Below are 23,557 nucleotides of genomic sequence, written 5' to 3'. Positions count from 1 at the left end.
TGTATAAGAATTTTTTTACTGTAATTAACTTTTGAATGAGGAGTTCAAGTGGAGAAAGCTTAAATTTTAAACAAAAAACTGTGTTTTTTTATGTTTGGTTATCACAATCCACACAAACACAAAAGACATTTTTCTTTCTCTCTAATACATGGGTGAATACTACCGAAATAGTAAAGAATTGTTCCCAATATAATATAAGTGTATATTTTAATGTGGTACATGTTTAAAGTGAGATGTTTATCCTATGAGAAAGGTCGCCAGTATACGGCTCCGTAAGGGATCTTCTTTTGAAAAACAAACTATACAGGAGCCCGCAACAAAATGGTCCGATTGGGGCTGATGCATCTTTATTATTTTTGTACACCGGCACCTAACACTGTTGCCAGTTTTATGTTTGTGAAAAATTACAATGTCAGTTGAAATAAACAAATATAGGTTTTTACTGTAAATAAATATACGTACATTTTATTTCATTCGTCTGAAGACTATTGGAGCAATCGGAAACAATTTAAAACTAGTAGTTAGTTAAAATAACATGTAAAATAATATTAGATCTCATACAAAAATAAAATAAAATAATACAAATCTTCTAGTTTCATTCATCTGTTTTGCTGACAACATGTAAATCAAGCAGACAGTACATGTAGCGCCATAGAATGGGAACAGTTAGTGATCTGCAGCGATATAGCAACACTGCCTCATATGTCACTGAACTATTTTGGTGCAGGCTACTCTAGTTGGTGCACAATCTAACAGTGCTTGCTTTTATAATTTTGTTAAAGTCCAATAATAGAAAGAAGTGTAAATAATTAGTTGGTTAATCATAATTTAATATTCTAATATATAAATAATGTTTTTAATAAATAAGATAAATGTTGTTGAAGTTTATTAGTTAGAATTTAAGTTTCTGAATAAATAAATTATAAAACTAAAGTTGATGGAAATGAAATGTCAGCCGATTATAGTCAAATTTTAATTTAGAAAATTTCTATCAAAAAAACATTTAATGTCATATTATTTGGTACTGGTCTACAGGTTAAAACTTGTAGAATCCAAAAAGTGCATTGGGATTATACAGAGAGCATTATGATTTTATGTACTGCTTTTTATTACGGGATATAAGTAGATAAATACATAAAAACATGTACATGGTGTGACATGTACGTATTAAAAATATAAAATGTTAAAGTTAACCTCTATGAGTGTTCACGTGATCTGAGCTTGAATTTAGGTACTACCTATAGGGATATTTTTCCTCTTTCATCAAAGTACCAATCGGAAATATGCCCCTAGGTATCAGTGCAGGTTTCCACCCTGCACTTCTGGTGTAAAAAGAAAAATATCCCTCGAGATAGTACCCAAATTCAAGCTCAGACCACATGACCACTCATAAAGGTTTACATTTACTTCTTTACTGCTAGTAATATATTTGTGATAACCTAATCGAAACCTGCAGTTGTTTTTTGTGTGCAGAGTGAGTTACCCTTGCGTGACTCAGATGTGCAGGCAATATGAGAAAGATTGCCAAATTTAACAACACAGTGAAATTGTTAATCATCTCTGAAATAAATGAATGATTATGTATATATATGGTGTGTTGTGTTTTAGCGATGCAGTCTCTAAGTACACATTGAACGGCGATGGGAGATGTCCGAATGCTGGTCCAGGAAGAGGGACGAGCTGCCAGGAATCTGGTGGCTTTCCACGTAGATCTGGCATCCCCTGCGCCCAGTGAGTGACAGATTAATAAAAAACTCTCAATCAAATAAATTTAATTTTGGTTCAAGATTCATGTTTTAGCCCCTGGATTGCAATAATCACTATTTAAATAGGTTTTCATATACCTTTGTCAGCAATCCAAAGACAACATTTTGCTTATACGTTTCGATGGTACAACATCATTGTCAAAGTTGTTCAAAAAGTTTTAAATTATTTCAGCACTGGGAGTCTTCATAAATTAAAATTACAGACATTTATGAACAGGGACATAAACACAGAATTAAAATGATTTTAAAAATATTATGAACATGTTTGGTAGGCCCACTGATACGGCTCGGCTGTGGACAAGTACTAGACTGCAACAGCAGGATTGTTAACTTTCTCATGGCTGCCATTATCACCGTCGTTAACAGCTCGACAAGGGTCAGTTGATCAAGTGCAGTCTTTCTTTCCTTGTATTAAAGCGTTAAATATGGAGTGTTACTTCACTTATTTTATTTTTGTTTGTTTTTTGGATTGGATTTCAGTACCATATTTGTAGGATAATGATTTACAAATGCTACATGTGTTATTATGTCTAACTCTTTTTGGTGGTCTTCTTTAATTAATGGGACTGTTAACAAACAATGTATCATTGAATTGTAAGCAGCGGCATTCTGGTTATACGGATGTAACGTGAATGGTCTGGGCAGAACAGGAGTGTATATTAATTCTTAATTCTGACATTCCGTCTGACAGTCATGATAGCATACGCTCGGCAGTACTAGGTACCATCCATCTTCTCTACAAACAAAAAATCCCCATCAAATAAGGGATCGTTAGCTGTAATCAACCATAGAAATAAGAAGAGGAATGTAGGGCTGCATGTTAATACTATTGCCCCTACATCTTTGCAAGCTACACATGGAAGCTCCGCTGACTATGACGAAGTGTGTGGAACCCCGACATGCGAACCAGGTGACTTGGAAGTGGAACATGAAAATGTAAATAATTATCGTTTCACTGAGGTAACCTACAAGAAACGTAAATCCGTCCAAAAGCAAAACAGTGCTACTGGTCGAAGGCCTATTTCTCTAACTGGCCGTGCGTCTGTGGATAATAATAAACTTAGAGTTGTTGAGAAACATAGGTACGTCTTTGTTTCTAGATTTGCAGATGTTGAATGTGAAGTCTTGAAGCAATATTTATTGGACAATGAATCTGGAAATTATGAGGTTACGAAATTAAAAAATAAATATCCAGGTTACAGTTAATTCAAAATTGGAGTTCCCCTGTCTCTCTGGAAGAAAGTTTTCGATCCCGACTTTTGGCCAGCAGGGACTTTTGTAAGTCGATTGTAAGGTATTCTCATAAGAGCCCCACTGCAGCTTCTTTTTTGGAGTCCAATCAAAGGATGAATTGTGGGACATAGGCTTTCCCACGTCTTTGTCCAGTCCTAGAGATGAGTCTGCCTCAATAACCGTAAGTAGGCCTAATGGACTGGTTTGTGTATCTGATGTAGCAACAGATAATTGCCTTAACACGAAGAATAAAAATATGACTGTTTTTTATACAGTGCAGTCTCTATAGTCCGGCCGTGCGCTAATACGGCAAGTCCAGTAATCCGGCACTGTGCGAGCGACAAGTTTAAAAGACGTTTCAGGATTAGACTGTTAAGTTTAACAGGTGAAAGACTGTCGTGCCAGGAAGAATCAGTTGAGCCCTTTATAGAAAAATTCATAACAACTGTTGAAGAAATGAACTTGACCCCAGATCAGGTGTATAACGCGGACGAGAGTGGCTTATTTTTATTTTCAAATTTTTTGTACTGTATCCTTCCGTTGTTTATTTCACAGCCAGATTAGGCATACTGTACTGTTTGTTTATTACGTTTTATTGTGTATTTAGTTATTTTCCAATTGTACTTTTGCGTTCTACTTATGTTAAACTATACTCTAACTGGTTTCTAATAAATTTCAATGTACATTTGTATGTTTTTCGTACGTTTTTACCCATACATCCATTAATTCGGTAATTTCGGTAATCCGACACTACCAATCCCGATATACTGCCGGATTAACGAGATTGCACTGTAGTAATATACAATGCTTGACTAATAAAGTTGATGAACTTGACACATCATATCTTTGTGGTCCTACACGACCTTCAATAGTGTGTATCACAGAACATTGGCTGAATGAAGGTAATTGTTCATTATATATACCTCAGGGTTACATTATAGGCAATATTTACTGTCGTAGTTTCCATAAGCATGGTGGTGCTGTAATCTACTTAAATAAGAACCTTGATTTTGAACTAATAAATGTTTCAAATTATTGTGTTGAACTGCAATTTAAAGTCTGTGCTATTAAGATTTTAAGCTTAAAAACAATTTTATTGTGCTGCTATAGGCCTCCATCTGAAGATGTTAAAATATTTTTCAATGGACTTGAAAGTGTTCTTAACCTTTTATTAAATTTTAACTCAAAGATTGTTTTCTTTGGTGACCTGAATATTAATCTGAGGGTCAATAAAAATGTTGCTCAACAATTCAGCTTTTTAGTGACGTCATTTGGTTGCCACTGTGCTAACTTGAAGGCAACTCGGGGTGAAGCATGTCTAGACACTATGGTGACTAACATCCCTCATGAAAAATACAAATTAAGTGTTATAGACCTCCCCCTATTCGATCACCATGTGATTTTAGCTGAGTTAGTTTCCTGCGAACAGTCTGATGGTGTTGTACATGCTTTGGTGATATTTAGAGTTTTTTCACCCAATAGAATCAGCCTACTTAAAGATCATATGAGTACTATTGACTTCTGAGCGGTCAGGACGCAACATCCTCGTGGAACTTGTTCTTTGGAGCAATCTTAAACTTAATGGAGATCTATTTTCCATGCAAACTATAGAGGTGCGGGAAGAAGTGGCCTAAAAAATGTAATACTGGTAGTTGGTACTCGCCAGAACTTCATGAACTCAAGAATTATGTAATGACTCTGCACACTATAGCTAACTGCACTAAATCACCCGTGGACAAGCACTGCAAGAAATCAATATAAATCTGCTATTCGTGATGCCAAGAAATCCACCAATGAACATTTTATTGATACTTCGGGCAACAAAACTAAAGCTGCATGGCAAGTGGTGAAATCTTTGACTGGATCTTCTTCTTAATCTGTCATCTCACCTTCTCTCGAGGAGTTCACCACTTTCTACGGGGGCATGGTGGAGGAGCTGCGACAGAAGATTCCCTCTGCAGCAACATCAGATGATGTGCTCTTGAAGAAAATACCCAGACCTAATGTTTGTTTCAGGTGGAAGAGTGTTACTACCGATGAGGTCCTTAGAATTTTGATTAGTCTTAAACTATCTAAAAGTAAAGATATCTATTTCATGTCCAATGACTTCATAAAATCCGTTGCTGATGTAATTGTCTTTCCCTTGACCGAGTCTATAAATAGGTGTTTGCTTGGAGGCACTTTTCCTGAACAGCTGAAAATTTCTAAAGTTATACCTATTTTTAAGAAAGTAAACAGGGAGGATACAGCTAATTATAGGCCCATATCTTTAGTTCCTGTCATATCTAAGATTGTAGAAGCAGTCATCAAGAACCAAATCAGCAGTTACTTTGAGTCTCACCAGTTACTTGCTCCTACCCAGTTTGGTTTTAGGCCTGGTATGTCTACGGTTGACGCTGTCGGTGACATTGTGGATTCAATTATTGAAGGTTATGAGAAAGGCGAGTTGTCACAAGCTCTAATGTGCGACTTAAGCAAGGCCTTTGACTGTGTCGACCGTGGCGTCCCTTTGCAAAATTTAGAGCATTATGGGGTTACTGGTACTGAATTGAACTTTTTGAATCTTATTTAAATAACCGCTATCAACAAATTTGTGTCAATGGTTCTCTATCTGATGCTGCCCAATTTCTGTATGGTGTCCCACAGGGTTCAGTTTTGGGCCCTTGTCTTTTTTTGATAATGTTTAATGACCTTCCTGGTAATGTATCGGCTAGTACACTTATGTTTACTGATGATGTTACTTTTTTTAAGTCCAATAGATGTTATCTCAAATTGTGTGATTACATGACAAATACAGTTCTAAGTGAAGCAGTTGAGTGATATGCAGCAAATAAATTTTTACTGAATGTGGAAAAAAACTCAAATAATAAACTTTTCTGTAAACAATAGTTTTCTCAATAGTAATAATGTAGACTTTGTACAACCTGTTAAATTGTTAGGTTTTTATATTGACCCAAAATTATCTTGACATTCACATATAGAACATGTTTGTAGTAAACTTTGTAAAGTAGTGTACCTGATTAGAAGATTAAGAGAAATTGTACCCACCAACTTTTTAAAACAATGTTATTATGCTTTTTTCACTCTGTGTTATTGTACGGTATTTTGTACTGGAAGAATGCTTAACAGATTTGAATTACTAGTGGCCCCGTACAACACAACACCAAAGTTTATATGAGAATGTATGTGGGCATAATAAATGGTTTTCAAAATTTCAGTTGAGCAATATTTTGACATGGTTTTAAGAGCAAACAATCCGGAAGAAATCTTTTTTTGCAAAGCCAAAATATGTTCGTTCCAAGTTAAGTTCTCGTCTAGAAGTAATCCTAAAAATTTAGTGTTAGTTAATTGAGAAATTTGTATATTGTCTATTGTTATGTTTGGCATAAGTTTTTTTCTATTTTGTTTTGTGCAGAAAGAGATCATATTTGTTTTATTAAAGTTTATTAATAAATTTTTACTGCAAAAATAATTATTAATACACATGAGTTCCGTTTTACCTGCAATTTCTATTTCATTCAAACTTTTACCAGCAACTATTAAATTAGAGTCATCTGCATATAGACACAGCTTGCTCTGATCCTTTGTCAGAACATTTGGCAAACCCAACATATAAAGTAAGAAAAGAATTGGCCCCAGAATGGAACCCTGTGGCACTCCATGCCTTGATATTTTTAAAGAAGATTTTGCATGAGTGATTTGATTTAATTTGGTTACAAACTGCAAGTCAACATACTGTGGTCTATTTGAAATATAAGAAGCAAACCAGTTTAATGTAACATCTTTAATACCAATATTTTTTAAAATTTCTATTAATATTTCATGTGATACACTATCAAAGGCCTTGGTAAGATCCATAAAAATGCCAACCACATAATTCCCCTTATCAATATTGTCCACTATGGTTTCAATAAAATCCATCCCAGCAGTTATGACAGACTTACCAGCTCTGAAGCCATGCTGTTCTCTGTCAAATATATTATTGGTTTCAAGAAAATCAACTAGTCGTAAATACATTACACGTTCAAAAATTTTTGAAAAAGTAGACAAAATGGACAAAGGTCGATAATTATTAGGGTCAGTTTCACTTCCTTTTTTGAAAACGGTTATAATTTTAGAGATTTTCAGTTTTTCAGGAAAGATTCCAGACACAAAAGAGGAATTTATAACATGAGTCAGGGGCTTGATCAGGTACATTTTAGCTTGCTTGACAATTGGCATTGGAATTTCATCGTGGCCTGCTGAATATTTGTTAGGAAATGACATTATAATCTGATTTAATTCTTCCTCACTTACTGGTTGGGTGTGGAACTTTTTAGCATTAGAAGTTTTAAACGTACCAGTGTTAACAGTGATGTGTGATGACAAGTTTGGTAATATTTCATTATCTACAATGTCAATAAAATGATTGTTAAAAATTTCACAGACTTCCTCTGGTTCAGAATATTCATGGTTTTCATAAATCAATTTAATATGTTTATTAAAATTGTGATAATTTTTTGTTTATATTACTGTCATTTCTGTAGTTCTAGATGAAGTATCTGAAGTGGCCAGGTAGACTTTCATTTTGTATTTTGAATTGTATATTACCCACATTCACTAACAATCAGAGTAATAGTTCAGTGTAATTGTTGAAGTGGGCCACTAGCAGCCCACAGGTAATCCAGCCTGTATGTGTTGTGTGGGAGTTTGGGTTTGTGTGGGTGAACCTGAGCAGACAGTGTTTCCTTTACTGTCATTTCTGTAGTTCTAGATGAAGTATCTGAAGTGGCCAGGTAGACTTTCATTTTGTATTTTGAATTGTGTATACAGTGGTATATATCTCTTATCTGACAGTATTAATTATACAAATAATGTAATACCAAGTCCATTGTTAATACAGTGAAACTGTTTATTTACTTTACAATATTAGTTCAATTATAGCTTGAGTAAGTAAAACTAACATCATTTACAACAGATTTCTATGAAACAATTTCATGCGAAATAGTCAACAATCTTTTTCTATGAACAATCTATGAAATTGTGTTGTTTCAAATGCATTATAGTTATTTTTATTATTATTTTAAATATTTTTACTGCTATTCAACACAGCTAGATACAGTTGTGTTGCAATATTTAATTGAAATGATTTTCACACAATGTTTTCATAACAACAGATTTAAATAAGTGATTATAACAAAAATAAATTAAATACTGACCTATTTAAAATAGTACTTATGATGAAAATATGAAGAATGTTGTATTAATTTAGGTCTAGTTTTAAAGCAAAGTAGAATTTATTATTATTAAGAGGTTTTATAACAAAAAAATACATAGTAAAAAATCATAGTGAAATTAGTTATGAAATTTATTAGACATAAATTCTTACAGACATAATAAATATTAACAAAGAGATCTATGTATAAACAAAATTTAGCTTGTAAGTCTATTTTCATACCCATTCTTGGTTAAAAATATTAGGCTAGAACAGGTAATAGCAATCTATTTTGACAGGTATGAATACAGATTGTTCAGGAGATGTGACAGTGTCAATTTAAAGAAGTAAATTACTGGACTCACCATGGTGTATCTGCTGTTGCTATATACAGTATGGTAACAGACAATTTCCTTCCAGAATGAATTGTTATTGCAGCCTGTTGCTGTGAACAGATCAATAAATAGTAAGAAGAAATAATAAGAAAATAGTGCAAAGAACAATTAATTGGTGCATCGCTCCTCTATATCCAATATAATTGTAATCACTTGCATCATCATTTTTTGATCGTGTCTTGAATGTATGATACAAAATAGAAACAAAATAATTTAAAATATTTTTACCAAGTGACAGTGTATTTGAGAACAAAAATTGACTACGAATTTTCCAGTAGTGTAGATAATTTTACCGGAATGATATATTTTTTTTAGTAGAAATCTTCTAATTTTTCTAATAACCTTCAAATAATGCGGTATTGGATTTTATCATAGGTACGATATTAACAAGAGTACCTCATTTTAATAAAATATTTTGGATTGTTGTAGGCAAGACAGTGAACCGTAAGCCTCCATCTTCACCTCGCCTGCTGAATGAACCAAGAATGACAAAAAGATCATCTGCAGTTGCCAAAACTGGCTCAAGAGTCCGTTCGGCCTCCACTGGCAGGGACAAAAAATCTGGTCAGTATTCAATTTTTAGTAATAGTGTAAACTGTCATTCAAGCACCTCAGCTGCTGAACAAACCGACAATGACTAAACTATCATCTGCAGTCTCCAAAACTGGCTTTAGAGTCTGTTCAGTCTCCACTGGCAGGACATAAAGTTTGGTCAGTATTCAATTGATACAATGTAGTAATAGTTCACTGTTGTTCATACACCTCGGGTGCTGAATGAACCAAAGATCATAAAACAGTTATTTGTGGTTATCTTTAGTTTGAAGATTTAAATGTTGCGAAATTAGGCACCAACATAAAAATACTAGGGCCATGCACTAAGTAACTTACATTTTGTATTAACCCTGGAACTGACAAACGCCCGATATCGGGCGTTTTAGTATGTCTTTTATTTCTTAATATTATGTACTTAAAACACGATCGAAGAGTATCGGTATTGATACCAATCGAAAAAGGAAGGTTCAATTTATGTAAGTAATACACTAATAAATAATTTTATCGTTTCGTTACACGTCCATATGTTTGTAATGTCTGAACTGTTTGTTTACATTCTCCCGCGTACCGCGCTAGTTGCGCGCGCAGTGATGAGTCAACTGGTTCATTCGCCTATTGTTATTTCATCAGCTGCATGGTGTTCTGTCTGGTTTATTGTTTGTTTGAGTTCGTTGTAATGATGGTTGTGTATATGACACAATAATAGTAAGTTTTTTGTGCGTGTTTACGTAATGGATCGTAATTTCTGCGATCGTTCAAGTGACATTCGAGAACTAGTTGTACATTAAATAAGCAACGATGAGGATTCCAATTTAGGCATTCAATCAGAACATAATTAAAAAAATATATAATAAAAAAATAGAAAATTAATATGAACTAATTGTTACAAGATTGTACAAATCCAAGTGAGCTTTGAAGTTCTTACTTTTGTTGGTAAGTAGCGCTTTCGAATGTCAGTGTATGATTTTTGTATCGTTTACCACATGTAAAAATAAATACCTTATAAACTACGTGTTGTTTTATTTTTACTCAGAATTAAATGCTCTTTTTTTATATTTTGGATTTTGCATATCACTAACCACAACAACTTTACAAATTAAAAACTTGTAAAACACTTTTCTTTTTTTCTAAAAAAAATTTTGTCATGAAGAGGTAGAGTCAGGATATTTTTTTTGTTTTAATTATATTATGTGAAAAATATTCCTTGAACAATGCTGAATAAAAAAATATATAATATGACATAGGTACTTCATAGTAAACATGTAATAATAAAATAAATATAAGGCAATGCATGAAGTACTAAAAACACTCCCCCACTGAGAGAAATATGACCGCCAATTCCAGGGTTAAATAAAAAACACCAATAGTAGGAGTAATTTTTAATACACACATTTGAAAGCAACAGTCTTAAACTAATTTTCTTTGTCTTCTTCAAACATTGAGGAGCCTACTGTAGGCAGCACTGAATTGTTTTTCTATTGTTAATGACATATCTGCCTGTGACTTCAGCCAGATGTGTGGTCTGCCACAATCTAGTTGGCTAGTTAGATTGTGTAAAAACTATACAAATAAAAATATTTGTCAACTCTTCTAAAAATAGTCTAAAAATTTAAACAGAATATCGGACACAATCATTTATTAGTTTATATTAAAAATATTCCTCAAAAAAGTGTAAGATTTATTTACTAAATTTTTATTTAGTATAAATTAATACAAAATAATTATCATCTAATTACTGATTTACCCCAAATTCTAGTCTAAGTTAGCCCTTTGACTAGTAATCCGGATAGCTGTGCGGGTGCTAAACAGTTTTCACAATAATGTTTCGTAATGAATAATCTCTCACTTGACTACAAATGTGATCTAGCGTAATAAATAAGAAACAGTTTTAAGTATTTTTCGTCATTCCCACTAATTGTTCTTTTATTTATTTCTATCAGACACAACGGATGGTATTTAGGCCATATGACTGTATTCAATCGGTTGTTCCAAGTAATCAGCTGATTCTATTTCTTTTTTAGTAGTCAACAGAGATTGTAACCTCACTTTTACGTTACCGGTTGCCCTGATTATAATGTTTTTTTGTATTTACCATGAGTAAATAAACATGAGTAAATTTTACCTAATTACTATATATGTAGAATGGGGCGAGAAAAACTTATATATGAATTTTTGGCTAAGATGCTCCCCTGAAACTTACTGCTCGGAATTTTCCAATTGCCATCCCTACTACATATAAGAATGACAAGCCGAGGAGAGCATGCCATGTTTGTAGGTAGACCAGCATCGGCAAGCAGCATTATTGTCCTAGGAAAATAAAATGAACATTCAAAATGAATTTTTAAAACACATCAATACAATTAGGCCATCAATCGAATTTACGGTTGAAAATGAGGTTAATGGTAAAATTTGATTTCTTAATATTATTTTGATAACAAAAACAAAAGAAAACACAATTAAAATAAGATTATTTTACAAGAAGACTTTCAGTAGACAGTACCTTAATTATAATTCAAGTAATCCTGATTATTAATAATCCAAATTATAATAAAAATCGGATTAATACAAAGTTTGCTGAAGAAGATTGTGTACAATTTTAAAAGAAACTATTCTCATCAATTATTGTTCAAGCTAAGACTAAAAACAAAAATTACAAGAAAATTATAAAAAAAGACAATTCTAATTATCTTACTACTGTAAGTAACTATTCATTATGTAAAAGGAACATCAGAAAAAATTTTTATTATAAATTCTAAATTTAACATCCGTACTGTGTTTAAACTCATCAAACAACCTAAGAAGTTAATTAACAAAATTAAAACCAAACAACAAGAAACCAAAAATATAATTTATAAAATTGACTGTGGATGGAAAAAGACTTACATTGGACAAACATCAAGACCTGTGGACACGAGACTAAAAGAACATATTTATAATTATAAAAAATAAGAACGTTGACAAATTTAAGCTAGTGGAACATGCCATAAAGGAGATAATCACCATATAAATTTTGAATCATCACGTGTAGTTTTTAAAAACTAAAATAAACAAAATTGAAAGTGCATGTGTGACAGTTTTGATAGATGAATGTTTTTCCCAATCTTCCATAAATTTCAGTGACATTTTCCTACCTTTGGTAAAAGAAGAAATGTGTTCGAAAATTATGAATTTAAAACTCTATTTTTCTCATAATACTTTTATAATTTATTAGTTTTTGGTCTTTACAACTAGTTTTAACCCTTTAAGCGTCATGAAAAATTAGACCTGATCTTTGATAAAGTTACAATTTTTTTAAATTTCTAATGTGTAAAGTTAAATTTTTTTTCGTTTCTGTATGTCAAAATAGAGTTATTTAACGGTGAATAAAATTTGTTTAACCCTTTTTAGATTTCCTATGCTAATTTTTAACTTTTGAGAATATCGTAGAATAGCAGTGTAGTTGTCACCAATATTTTTTTATTTATTCAGTAAGTATGGAAATTAAACACAGTTTTATAGATAAACATATACTATATTACAAACCAATAAAATTAGAAAAATACAAAAGTAGACAAAGAGTGTTTATTTGGTGGCGGGCTGTCACAACTGACATTCCGCGCGGCTCCCGCAAGCCACTGTTATCGCGTGGACTTTGAACCTTCTTATCGCTCGGCAACCTGTAGGACAGCCTTGCGGGGCTTGAATTATGTTTCTTGCTTTCTGATAACATCCTTATGACCGTAGTAAAATATGAAAAAGTTTGGGGTTGACCAAGTAATTACTTAAAATTACCGAATCTTCAAATTCCGAATCGTCTGGTTTCGCCATTCACACGAATAATGGTAAAAAACACTAAATAAATACTGGAAACTGCTGTATATAATATGAATAATTTACTTTAAAAAGAATAGGAAACAACAGAAAATTAGCGATAACCAAAATACATATGCGTGTACCGGACGCTTCCCACTAACTAACTGGCTAGATGCCTTGACGGGAGCTCCCGTCAATGACTTTGTGAAAGGCGCGGGGCCACGCCCGCTAGACAGTGTTTGGCCAATTAGTAGCAACTGCCACTCCCATTGTAACAGAATTCGAGGCGGGGCAACCCGTCTGTATGTCGCATGACTACTAGAACCATCTAGCAGCAAAATATTCAAGTAACATAGCAGTAAGAAAATAAAGAATGCAAAAACGCGGATCCACGGCAATGACGTTTTGAGCTTGTAGTGGCCCTCCGCGGATCCGCGTCAATAACGCTGGAAAGGTTAAATGTTAGTTTAACTGCTTTATCGTATGTAACATGTTCTATTTTATTCACATGTTTTCTGTTTAAATTAACTGATGTTGCCTTAACCAAAAATTTTAACATTAAATTATATTGTGGAAGTAATAAAAATGTCTTTTGTTTAAAACCTTGTGACTTCCATCTAGGATACAAAAAATATTCAAATACTTGCAAGATCATCTAACTGGGTTTGTGACTCCTGGAAAGCTACACAAGGCATTGATCATTATCAACATTTCCCTTCTTTTTGATAAATTATACACTTCATTATACTTCAATATGTGTTTTTATATTAAGTACATATTTTGATTACTTAACAATAATTTACTTTAGTGTTCTAATTAATCCCAATATAAATTTAATTTAATAAAAAAAATAGTTCTAATTGGTTTATGTATTTATGATAAATTAAATGATATTTAACTGGGATATGTCATTATTTAAATCATATTGATATTCAATTAAAAAAATAGTCATATTCATAATACTCAATTTAAAATTATGATTGATACAAAATATCAATAATTCGTGGTAAAATGCATCTTACCATGAAGAAATGCTATTACTGAATTCAATTAAAAAATTGCAGTCACTATATTGAAAATTCAGACACTTCAGAGTGATGAAGCGCATGGCAATCCAAAGGCCTTACAGAATAAAAAGTTTTAAATTTTGGTTGTTGTGAATTTTTAATATAGTGATTACAATAAGAAACCAATATAAGCTCTATCTACAACAATGAAACCTTATTATTCAATTGATGCATTCTTAAATCAGAATGTTAACCTAAAGGAAGATTATAAATATGAATAATATAATTAGGTTAAGCTAGGTATAATACGGTAGTTGTATAGTAGCATCATCTATTTGTCTGACCAGATGTTTGTATAATATTTTGTTGTGTAAAGATGGAATAAAGACATTTTGAATCTGAATTTGAATAGACACTCAATAATTTGTAATACAGTAAAATATTTTTAAATTACAGAGCTGCAGGCTCGCTATTGGGCATTCCTGTTTGGTAACTTGGAGAGAGCCGTGGATGAGATTTACCAAACTTGTGAGTCTGACGAAAGTGTCACTGAATGCAAGGTGAGTTGTCAGAAGAGACTTAAACATGCATGAAGGAGGTATTAGACTGAATAAAGCCGCTCTTTTTTTTCAACTTTCTTAGTTTGTTAGTGTACTTGTAAAACAACACTAAAGATTTTTTTATTGGGCCAAACTGATTCTAATTTGTGAACATCTTTTGTATTTGTATTTAAAATGTGAAAAATAATTCCTATAGTGAACGTGAAATATGGAACACCAAATACCTGAAATTTACTAGTACTAGTATTAGTATTAATAATTATTAATACATTTACAATAAGGTATTAAAGTTAACAGTAACGTATTAATAATTTTAATAAATCAAAGCTATACTATAGGTAGTGAAAAAACGTCCTACCTTTTTGATTGGAGAAATCAATAAGAGAATGAATATTTGAAATTTATATTTGATTGGAGCAATTTGGTACAACATTTTTCCTACAGGTCATTGTACTAAATTGATTTTTGTATATTTTACTTGGAAATAGCTCTTCAAAAATATGCTCTTTAAAATCATATACCTTGATCATTTTGAGGGATATACATTGAATAGGAATCGTCATGTTTTTTCAGATTTTAATTTATTTGATTGTAATTTGCACAGGAAGTTATTCTGGTATTGGAGAACTTCACCAGGGATTTTCACAACCTGATAGAGTGGTTCAAATTAAAATGGGAATATGAGAACACATCACCCCCTCAGCGACCCACTTCAATGGCTTGGGAGATCCGTAAATCTTCACCTGTAAAGGTAAACTTTAATAAGTAACATATTGTAGGTACTAGAATTAATACAATGAGGACATTACAATTTTGGACTTGAACAATAAAGTACTAAAACTAGAAATCAAGTTCAATTTTATTTCATAGTATTTTTTTCAAGATGTACACTTTGTATACATGTAAGTAGTTTGTTACTTCGTGTACCTCAGAATAACAATAATAAATTATGGAAATGAGGTTTGAAGTAAATCTAAGGAAATCAATTGAAAATATTATTAAAAGACGTAATTGCAAACTTTTCATCTGTGAATTTATTGAAAGTGGGCTTGATTCTTTGCCAGAGTGTTTTTAATTTAATAGTTTGAGCCAAATTGAACCAAGTTAAGTATACAGGGTGATTCGGTTAGTGTTACCGGCACTTTCTGAGCTGATTGTACTATAAAAAATAAAGAAAAAAGTTCATATAAACATGGGTCCGGAAATGCTTCCTTACTGGGTTATGGCCAATTGAAGATTTCACCAATAATTGTGTGCAGGAGGTCAAATGATGATTTGCCGCGTGTTTATGAAGAGATATTTATAGGCGAATGCAACCTTTTCTAACGGATTTTTAGATGAGAAATTGAATAAAGTTCATCTCATAGCTGTATCTCATTTAGTTTTTTTGTTATACTACAAAAAACAGAAATAAAATAATTTTGAAAACACTTTTTTAAGGTTTAACGGACAATTATTTTGTTAAATAGGCATTGAAGACCCACATTTTTACAAAGAAACTTGCAGAAAATTTAATTCTGAATAAAATTATGTGCCACACGGCTATTAACAGCGAAGTATTAGTTTCTGGAATTTAATTTTACAACAAACATTCTACCAAGCAAGAAATTCCAAAGCAAAGGAAAACCGCATTTTAATGACATAGAGTAGCCTACACATAAGATTTATTAGGATGCAATTTAAATTAAGTTTTAAATAAATTATTGTTTTTCATCTAAAGCTTATAATACTACGTACCACTTTCATAACAGGTGTTCAAAAATCAGTCCTTGTACTTCAATACACTTAGCAGCTCGCTTTCTGATTGATCGAGTTATCCTCCGCAACGCTGCACGATTGTTTTTGATTTGTGCGGCGGCATCTTCAATTCGATTTATTAACTCTTCACGTGTATTTACTTTTTCCTGGTACACCAGGTTCTTCATCCAACCCCATATACAGAAATCTAATGGAGTTAGATCTGGTTATCTTGGTGGCCAAGTGTGTGGTCCACCGCGACCAATCCATCGCCCGGGAAACTGCTCGTTTAAGTGCATTGTTACATTATGGGAAAAGTGGGCAGGGGCACCATCATGTTGATAAATAATATTGCACCTTGCTGCTAATGGAACATCTTCTAATAATAGTGGTAGTTGTTCTGTAAGGAATTCTAGGTACATGCGGGAATTTAGATGTCCTCGGAGAATGAATGGTCCTATTAATCGATCATGAATGAGTCCACACCATACATTTACACTAAATCTGTGTTGAAAGTTGCGCACGATTGTACTATGTGGATTTCCCTCTGCCCAAGTGTGTTCATTGTGAAGGTTGTTGATGCCATCTCGGGTAAATTGAGCTTCATCAGTGAATAAAATGGTTCTATGATGTTGACGGTTTCTAATTAACCAGTTGCAAAATTCCAATCGAAGAGGAGGATCTGTTGGTTGATTACTTTGAACTTGTTGTTTATGGTAAGGGAACATGCTATTTTTGCGCAAAGTTCTCCATACTTCAGACTGAGACACTGCGAATCGCCTAGAAAGACGCCGTGTACTGACACCAGGACTGCGTTCAGTAGCCATGATTATAGCCTCTTCCATATCTACATTATTCTGGGCAGGGCGATCCCGATAATTATTAATACTAGGAAGTTTACCTGTTACTCTTAGGGTACGAAATGATCCACTGATCGTTTTTGGGTTTGGAACTCTGCGATTAGGAAATCGTCTTCGGTATTCTGCAGTAGCAGCGGTTGCATTTCCGTCACAAACGCCTAAGACAAATACCATGTCGGCATATTCTTCCGTTGTAAATAACAAAGGCATTGCAATTGTGATAGTAAGTTACTTTAAAATACACTTCACTAACAAACGAGTAGTAAATTAATTGTATTAAATTGCACTCATTAAACTAGTACAGAATTGGTAACAAATAATTTGGATTCCTCAATAAATTGCAGTGTATTCTTGAACAGCTGATTTGTGATACCAACTTATAAAAACATAATTTACCTTCTGTAAAGCTAACGTGACAAAGATATGTAGGTACATGATGTAACCATTTGGATAGTCCTAAAAAGTAATAGTATTATTGTTTTTTAGTTGAGCATTAATCTATTAAAATCGTATTTACAATTGTATGCTAATCAATTATTTGTGTACCTTATATCATTACATTACGGTGTTTATTTACTAAATACGTATTTCTTGCTTGGTAGAATGTTTGTTGTAAAATTAAATTCCAGAAACTAATACTTCGCTGTTAATAGCCGTGTGGCACATAATTTTATTCAGAATTAAATTTTCTGCAAGTTTCTTTGTAAAAATGTGGGTCTTCAATGCCTATTTAACAAAATAATTGTCCGTTAAACCTTAAAAAAGTGTTTTCAAAATTATTTTATTTCTGTTTTTTGTAGTATAACAAAAAAACTAAATGAGATACAGCTATGAGATGAACTTTATTCAATTTCTCATCTAAAAATCCGTTAGAAAAAGTTGCATTCGCCTATAAATATCTCTTCATAAACACGCGGCAAATCATCATTTGACCTCCTGCACACAATTTTTGGTGAAATCTTCAATTGGCCATAACCCAGTAAGGAAGCATTTCCGGACCCATGTTTATATGAACTTTTTTCTTTATTTTTTATAGTACAATCAGCTCAGAAAGTGCCGGTAACACTAACCGAATCACCCTGTATATAATACATCCAGTACTCATGGTGTTCTCTTAACACTAAATCTACAAATATAATTTGTTTAGTGTTTCTAAATGCAGTGATTTGTGTACCTGTAATGTTTCTTAAAAAGCCAATCTTAGATTTTTTTAAAATTGATTTTTCTTCTTACGATTTGTTAGGTTTTAAACATATAATGGTGGACTCATTGACTGACTCAGTAATGTGTCCACTGTCCTCCAGAAGTCCTCAGAGTTTAGAATATCAAGAAGAGTCATTTTATGAAATCGCATTACAGTTCCTCTTCTGAGCATATTATACAATGAGATAGTAGATTGTATGTCATTTCAACTATTTAACCCTTTGAGTGCCACAGCGTCGCTAATTTTGATGGTACGAAAAGTGCATAAAGTGCCAGCGTCGCTAATTTTGACGTTTTGTATTTTGATAATATTCTGTATAGTACAAGATTATTTTGGCTAAATAACCAGACAGCTGTATTCAATAGGTTGCAAACTATCGATAAACACAAATTTTATGTTGTTTCTCTAACATTTTATCTGTGAAACTTACGTTACTTATCAAGAGGCCACTATTTTTGAACGAGTTTTCCTTATCGTGGACAAAATAAATTACAGCATTAAAAAGGACAGACTTTCTTTAACCTATTTTTGAATTTAAAAGTTATTACGTCTGTCAATGAAAACAAAAACTAAAAGAATAACGTTTTATTATTTGAAAATGTCAGGTCATTTGTGTGTCTATTTGGAGACGATTTAGCGATAGGAAATATGACTTATCTAGTATTTTTCGATTAATATGAAAGAAGGAACGTATAATGTAGTTTATTTTGGTCTCTGATAAGGAAAACTCGTCCAAAAATAATGGGCTGCGATGATACCGAAGTACCTATGCGATGATTTTGTGTTCCAGTCACGCGATGTAGCGGATGAGTACAGTGTTGCGTAACGGCCTTTCTTGTTGTATATGTGCCGATAACCAAGCATTTGAGTAAATACAAACTAAAATAGTGACTTATACAATATTTTACCATATTTATTTTCCAAAGTAATGTAGTGATTAGAGTTGTGTCCAAGCGAAAAACGTGAATTTTCAGTGTAAATATATTAGGGTTATTATTTAGTTAATGTAAACTTTTAAGTAAATATGTTAGCAAATATTTATCGTAACATTTACCAATCATATTTATTTGTGTTATATTGATGTTTTATTAGATTTTTTTGAAAACTACACTATTACTATGTATTTTCTAAACTCTGACGAATGAAGTACATTTATAATATGTTGGGACCGGGCAGCATATTGTTTATACATATAATGCCATGTTTTTTTAATTCTAGAATAATATATTATACATGGGTTTTATTTAGAATTATATGGCCTTTATCATGGCATAAAGAAAAAATATTTTACAAAATACCGTGTACACTCAAATTAAGTCGAAACTTAACATTTTATAAAAAAGTAAAAAAACTTTTTTATAAATACTGAAAATTGTATACTTTTATAAATCGATTTTGTATGTATGTAATGATATGTATAATATTCTGCATTTAATGAGAAAAAAAACAACAACAAAAGTATGAAAATCTGTTGGGTAGTTATTTTACAACAGCTTTTTTCCCAAAAGTTTACAAATATGCCAAAAACAGCCTGGCACTTTATGCATATGCCTTGGGAAAATACCTGTGGCACTCAAAGGGTTAAAAATAATAAAAAGTTTAAATATTAAGAGTTACCTTAAACAGAAAAAATAAAAATAATTTTTATCATACTAATGACAAATTTTAATCACCACAATGAAACTAGTAATTTTACATTTAACCATGCTCTGTGTCAGAATCGTTGAAATGTATATGTAATTTATAATTAACTTTATGATTAACTCTCAAAATGCTTTGAGAGTTTTTGTAACCAGGGCTCTCAGAATTAGTCATCAGAAAATGAACTGATATATATCCCTGATGTTTAACTATGGTCTTAAAAAAAGATGTGCAACAAATTTGAAATAAAATACTGCAAGATAAATTACAAAATAAAAAAAAACTAGCCACAATGTTTTCTAATGATTGGTATTGTGTATGTTGTTATGTAAATACATTCATTTTTAAATTTACAGGTGATGTACTTAACCCGAATGGAAAGGATAATGAATAAAAGTGACAAGCCAAGTCCAGTAAGAAAGCAGTTGAATTTCTTTTCTGATGTGAAATTATCGAGTGGAGAAGAGCAAACAGGACCTAGGAGAGCTGTGACTCCAGACAGTGATCAGATACTGGCCAACAGATATGGCTTGAGTTTTGGAGATATCAACCTTAAGGAACATCTCAGTAATGGGTCCAACGTCATTGAAGAATCATCTGTTCATTTAGGAGATCTTCAGGATACTGATATTGTAGAAGGCAACAAAGAAAACTGTCCTGAAACATCAGTAGAAAACAAACCTGATGATGTGGAGAATAAAGCTGAAATAATTTCAAGTGACCAGTCTTCACAGACAGACGCTCTTCCCTTACAGAACACTAAACTTGCACAGAAAACAACTGCACCATCTGTAACTAAGAAGCCACCTCCATTTGTCAAGTCCTTAGGAGGTAGTGCAAGTAAGGCTGTTACTTTAACTCCATTAGCTGTCAATAAATCTGTTCCAGGCGTGTCTGTTCGGAAGACAGTCCCTCTCTCCCCCACCAGTAGTGCGCCACCGAGGAGTGTGATACCTGGCAGGAACGTGGCAGCTGCTGCCTTTGTGCCGGGCAAGAAACCACTGACGATTTGCCAAACAAAAAATAATCCAGTTACAAGCAAAACAGGCTGCAACAGTCTGAGTAAACCCCAGAACAGTGCGAGTACCACTGAGAAAATAGCAGTTCTTACTCAGGAGAATAATGTGGCTGTAGATACCAATAGACTCGCGGAACAGATTACTTTAGAAAAGGTGAAAGAGGATGATTCTTGTAAAAGATCTAGTGAAGGAACTATAACTGATAAAAGTAATGATTCTGTAAAAGAAGTTCAAAAATGTAGCAATAGTAAGGAAAAAGTAGATTGCACAGCTAAAGAAGAGGTAGAAAAATCGGTTAAAAAAAACTCAATAACAAAGGACATTATTAATGAGGAAGAGAGAGAAAATTCAAATAAAATAATCGAAACATCTGTCAAAGAACATTATAAAGATGTTACTGATACAGAAAAGAAAGGGTCAAAAAGCACATTGAACAATGTTATTGAATTGGTTCATGTTAACAGTAGCCAACTGAAATCATCCAAAAATAACGAAGATGAAGGAACAAACAAAGCATCTATAGTTAATAATGGTAAGCTGTTCACTAGTGAAAGTAATTTAGAAGACAGCACAAAAATAGATACAATTAAAGATGTGGTAGAAAAAACGACAGCTGTAGTAAATGAAAAGGTTTTAAAACCTGAGAAATGTGATAAAAATGTAATGACAGACATTCTATCAGCTCCTTGTTCACAGCCTAGTGTAGTAAAACAGTCGGTTAGTAAAGTTACCAGTTTTGTTAGGAACAAAACTGTGCCGAACTTCGTGAGGAAATCAAATGAAACACTGAGCACATCTGATTCTGCTGTCGACCCAGTGAAAACTTTGAGAAGTAGTGCAATAAGTGCAGCCAAAACATTACCTGTCAGGAAACAGCCACATGTATCCGATAATGTAAATGAAAAGCCAGCATATGCTGCAGTTTCTAAAATATACAGGAGTAATACTGCCATAGAATTGAGACCGTCTAGATCTGGATTTAGTAGAAATGTGAGTTCAGCACCTAAGAGTATGACAACTGGAAGACAGGTAAAATACTTTGTGGAAAAATTTAGAGTAAAAGTATGATAAAGTTAAGTTTCATAAAATTTTGAATTTGATATTGATGAATATTTCTTGTAATACAAGTGGTAAAAATAAAATGAAATTGAATTTGATTCGTAGCTAAATAAAACAAAAACCGTGTTTTCTTAATATTATAAAAATGTAATTATCTTTTCATAAAATACGAAAAATATAAAATTAAGTCTTATTCAATTTTACTTCTGTTTTCTATAAACTTAGATCATAAAAAAAATTTTTGTCTATATTTCTTAAAACTTAAGTATATAATACGGTTTCGTCGTTTTAGACATATTGGAGTGCTGAGAATAATTTTTTTTTAATAATTTAGTTTATTCAAAAATATTTATTATCATTATTTAAGTTTCAGTAGAACTGTTTTTAAAGAATATTTTAAGTAGTCAGATCCAGTTATTATTACAATATTTAGGTATGACGGTATTAATTTTATCATTGAACTTTTCTAGATGTCTTCTCTTCAGAAAGGAAGAGTGTCCTTGGTGAAAAATCAAACACTGGTAAAGAATTTTAGTGGTGTTTTCAAAAGTGAACAAAATCTGAAAAAGAAAAACAGTATTGATGAAGGTGGGTAGAGTTAGTAGGCTAGATGTGTGTTACATTTGAATTTGCAGAAAGTTTTGGTTATAGATGATTTCTAGAATTATATTACTAGGTAGTATGTTTTAGGACTTAATAAGTGCTTAAATAATTTTTACAATCAAATAACTACCTTTCTGTTAGCACAAAATTGATGAAATGTTATTAGATGGCTGGGAGACAGTTAAGGGAAGAAATAGATGGCGTCTCTCACAAAGTTCTGGTAACATCAAGGCCCGCACGATGACGGCGAGTTCACGTTTCTACTTGCCTAGTCCGGCGACATCTCTACCGGCTCTGGCTTTAGCCACTGAGGAGACAGAGACTGACCCCAAGCCGGCCAAGCTGCACAAAGATAAGCAAAACCAAGAAATAGCTAAGGCTAACAGAACAACTTTGAGGAATACAAAAGCAGACGTAGTTGTCAAAACTGCTGTGAAGCCAGATCCTGTGAAGAAGAGCAAAAGCAAAGAAGAAATTGGGGACAGAAAGTTGAAGACATTCGTAAACGATCGTAAGAGAATATCCAATATTAGACTCAAAAGTTCAACGTTAAAAAGACAACCGGAAGAAACAGAGAAATCAAAATCTAGTGATAACAAGTAAGTTATTAATTGAATCTTTACTCTAGTTTATGTTTTGATGTAATTCATTTTGATCAAACTCAATGTAAAAAATATATATCTCTGCATATTTTAGTTTGATCCATTAACACATTTACGTCAGGCAAGTGTAAGACACCATTTATACCGTGGCATTATGTGTGGTAGTGAGCTTTTGTTTACATTCTGTCTTGAGTCAACTCCCATTGTAATTGGGTCATTTGCTGTTTGTAGGTAGTAAAAGCTTATGCTACTTATTATTGTCACGTCATCTGTGTTTTTACTTTAAGAACTCTGACTATGAGAAAAATCCACCACAATGGAGCACACTCCATT

At 32.7% G+C, this 23,557-nt stretch overlaps 1 protein-coding gene across 1 annotated transcript in view; it reads left to right on the top strand.

Annotated features, from left to right (window-relative positions):
- Positions 1–23,557, top strand: part of LOC124354919 (S phase cyclin A-associated protein in the endoplasmic reticulum) — a 117,397-nt gene that overhangs the window by 9,832 nt on the left and 84,008 nt on the right. The window contains exons 2-8 of the mRNA XM_046805727.1: positions 1,609–1,731; positions 9,018–9,152; positions 14,396–14,499; positions 15,104–15,250; positions 20,298–21,989; positions 22,490–22,607; positions 22,789–23,221. Of these exons, the coding sequence (XP_046661683.1) occupies positions 1,641–1,731; positions 9,018–9,152; positions 14,396–14,499; positions 15,104–15,250; positions 20,298–21,989; positions 22,490–22,607; positions 22,789–23,221 (2,720 nt within the window). The 5' untranslated portion in view covers positions 1,609–1,640. The remainder of the gene's footprint in view (positions 1–1,608; positions 1,732–9,017; positions 9,153–14,395; positions 14,500–15,103; positions 15,251–20,297; positions 21,990–22,489; positions 22,608–22,788; positions 23,222–23,557) is intronic.

The sequence above is a fragment of the Homalodisca vitripennis genome, chromosome 2, assembly GCF_021130785.1.
Source record: "Homalodisca vitripennis isolate AUS2020 chromosome 2, UT_GWSS_2.1, whole genome shotgun sequence".
Classification (NCBI taxonomy): Eukaryota; Metazoa; Arthropoda; class Insecta; order Hemiptera; family Cicadellidae; genus Homalodisca; species Homalodisca vitripennis.
Note: the sequence above shows the minus strand (reverse complement) of the source record. Positions and strands in the feature narration are given on the sequence as shown.